This window comes from Silene latifolia, chromosome 9 (genome assembly GCF_048544455.1).
Source record: "Silene latifolia isolate original U9 population chromosome 9, ASM4854445v1, whole genome shotgun sequence".
Classification (NCBI taxonomy): Eukaryota; Viridiplantae; Streptophyta; class Magnoliopsida; order Caryophyllales; family Caryophyllaceae; genus Silene; species Silene latifolia.
In genome coordinates, this window is record NC_133534.1 from 62,127,887 (window position 1) to 62,131,074 (window position 3,188).

The 3,188-nt window shown below is 45.7% G+C and overlaps 1 protein-coding gene across 1 annotated transcript; it reads right to left on the reverse strand.

The window, feature by feature from the left end:
* Nucleotides 1-2,630: 2,630 nt before the first annotated feature.
* On the reverse strand, nucleotides 2,631-3,188 carry LOC141601114 (uncharacterized). Its single transcript, XM_074421382.1, has one exon. The coding sequence runs from the start codon at nucleotides 3,186-3,188 to the stop codon at nucleotides 2,631-2,633; it is 558 nt and encodes a 185-aa protein (XP_074277483.1).

Consider the following 3,188-nt stretch of genomic DNA (forward strand, 5'->3'; position numbering starts at 1 on the left):
TTGAATGGATTAGGGCGAATTTTACCCTAAAAAATCGAATTGGGCGTTTTTGATTGAGCCCATTTCGAGTGAAATTGATGCTTGTATTAGGTTAGAAACCTGTTTAGGAGTATAGGGGTGCTTTTAGTTTGAATTTTGGTCCTCGTTCCCGCTCCCTATGCTCGAAAAACGTGAGTGAGGCGAGAAACCGTCTCATTTCACAATGCCAAGTTTATTTGCTTGGGTAGTGGGTCCCACTAAGTTGCATTGTAGTTGGGAAAACCCGTATTCGCCATTTATGGACCTTCGTTGGGTATCGTGGGCAAAATTGGTTTTTTGCCTTTTGTGACGGTTTTATGTCTGACAAAATAAGCGTCTGTTTGAGCTTGAATTGAGTCAATTTGCCTTGAAATGGACCTCATTGGTAATTTAGGTTACCTTGGGCGTGATGAAATCACGTTTGCCTTTCTGCGGTCGTTTTTGAATTTTTGACCGGTTTGGGCTCAAATTAGCGTATGAGTTGCTTTTTTGAGTCGCAGAAAAATACCCTATTGTGTCGAGAATGTATTTTGGTTTGTAGGCGGACCTTGTATGGGTCTTGAAATGCCGTTTTTGTGGTTTTGACTCATCTTTTGCTTGAAAAGAGGGGCGAGTCGTTTTTGTGTTTGTTCTTTTGTGAACTTTTTTTGGTTGGATTTTGGGCGGGATTGCCCTTGTTTTGCATTGCAGGTTATTTTTTGATTTATCCATTTCATGCCGTCGTACTGCCGAAATTTCGGCTGACGTTTTTTTTTGTTTTTTTTTTTTATCGCAGGGTATCGTTTGGGACCTATGAGGTCCGTCGTTGAGGCTTTGGAGGAGGAAGTCGATCCTGGAGGGGCTGTAGCGACCGAGGAGGTTTCCGTACTCGAGGCGGTGGTGGAGGATGCTTCCGTTGCGCTTACCAGAGCCCACGGCGGCCGAGGTGACGGATGTCGGCATGGAGTGGAGGTTGATTGTTCTGAGGGTGAGTTCCTGACTTGTACACTTTCTCCAATTATACTTTGCCTTACATTGTATTGAAGGACATTTTTGTTTTGTAGGTGACGACTGTTAGTCACCAGGACTTGTGGCGGATGGCCAACTGCTAGAGGGTGCTTGCTGGTGACCTGGCCACGAGGGAAACTCGGCTTTCTCAGGTACGTTTTGTGAGCTGTTTTTGTGTGTTTGGTGTTGTATTTCACGTTTTTAGATCTTGAGGATCTGTTATTGTGTTTTGTAGGGCACTGCGGATCCGGCGGAGCTTGCTCGGGTCCGTGCTGAGTTGGAGGCAGCCAGGTCGACGATCGCGGGCCAGGAGCTGGGGATCATCCGTCAGGACCAGGACTTGAGGCGTCGTGAGGACGAGCTGTGGAGTCGAGACGCGAAGATTGCCTCCGTCAGGGCTCAATTGGCTGCGGCGGAGGAGGTTCGCGTCGTGAGGGAGGAGGAGACGCTGAAGAGTTCTCCGGAGAGGGAGTCTGAGCAGGTGGTGGTGTCTGCGTTGGCGGCGACTCCTAGTGAGACCGGGGGGCGGCCCGATGGGAGACACCGAGTAGTTATTGTAGTTTGATACTATGAAGGAGCTGTTGTAGTCGAGCCCACCGGAACCCCGAGCGGGAGATGGTCGACCTTAATCCGCCTAACCCGATCTTCACAAAGCGCAAGGCGATGATGAGGACAAGAGTGACTGCGGCGAAGATGGAGCGATGAGGAAGAGACAAGCGATGAAGGGATTGGGTGCACTCGCCTCCAAGGCGGGTTAAAAGTTTGCTTAGGATAAGTTTTGGCCCATCCAGGGGGAGATGTTCCCTGGACAAACTATGTATATGTTGGTTGGTTTTTGGCCCATCTAGGGGGGGATGTTCCTTAGATTAATTTTATTTTTCGTCTTCTCATGTTGCTGATAAATATGTAATATGAAGCTGGTTGTTTTAATCTTCTTTCTTTTGTACCTGGTTTTGCAATTAGTAAGCGTGAAGATGATGCCTGTAAGGAGGGCTTATGGCCCTCGGCCTATTGGAATTTGGTAGCTTTATCTGTCTCGAAGAGCTTTTTGGGAAGGAGGGGGAAGTCGCACTGTCGGGAGGGCTTATGGCCCTCAACTTTGTCAGGAGGGCTTGTGACAAGTAGACCGGATTTTTTTCACCATCTTACTTGTCTTTTGTACTCGGCTCCCAGTTTTTATGTAAGTTAGATGTGACAAAAGATTGAGATTTAGTGATCTCTATTATGTCATAATTTGTGAAGCATTTCTGGGATGCTATTCAAGTTGGGTAGAGTGGCCCTCAATCCTGAATATTTGTTTAAGCAGGCAAGTATGTTATGCTAGATAATTGCAAAAAGGCGTAAAACAAGTTCTCAGGATTCAATATAATGATTTAGGAAGTAAAGTGAAGGAATAGTCAGGAAATTCAGGTTATGATAACATCGGACAATTTCAAATAGCAGGAAATCACATAGGAATAACAACATGGATCATTTTATTCATGACAGTTACACATAGAAGCATGCCAGGTAAGAAATGGATTTGATAGCCTTACCTGGTTCAGGCAAAATAAAAGGACTTGTACATGAAATAATTTTAAGTGAGAGACACTCGAGGGTCTAGGAATCATGTCTCCATCCAGGGTCTAAAATCTGTAAGCTCCCTGACCTACTATTGAATCGATCAGGTAAGGCCCTTCCCATGCAGGGGCAGGTTTTCCTACAGTCTTGTCCTTTGTCTTTGGAAATACTTTTTGTAGGACTAGGTCCCCTTTCCTGAATACCCTGATCTGAACATTCTTGTTGTAGCTTTTGGCTGCTGTTTGTTGGTAGGATTCTATTTTGATCCTGGCTGCATCTCTCAGTTTTTCAGCCAAGGTCAGGCTATCCTGCATTAATGGCTTCTTTTCTTCAATATTATTCAGGCTACATCTGGAGGTAGGCACATAAATTTCTGCCGGAATTACTGCCTCACAGATATAGACGAGGGAATAGGGCGTCTGGCCAGTTGATGATATAGGTGTAGTTCTGTCATCCCAGAGGACTAGAGGAAGTTCTTCAGCCCATCTTCCTTTTCTTTGCTTTAGCTTCTTTTTCAGGAAATTAGTCACCACTTTGTTGCTGGACTCGGCCTGACTGTTAGCATTTGGATAGCCTGGTGTGGAGGTCACCAGGTTGATGTTCCACTGTGCACAAAAGACCAT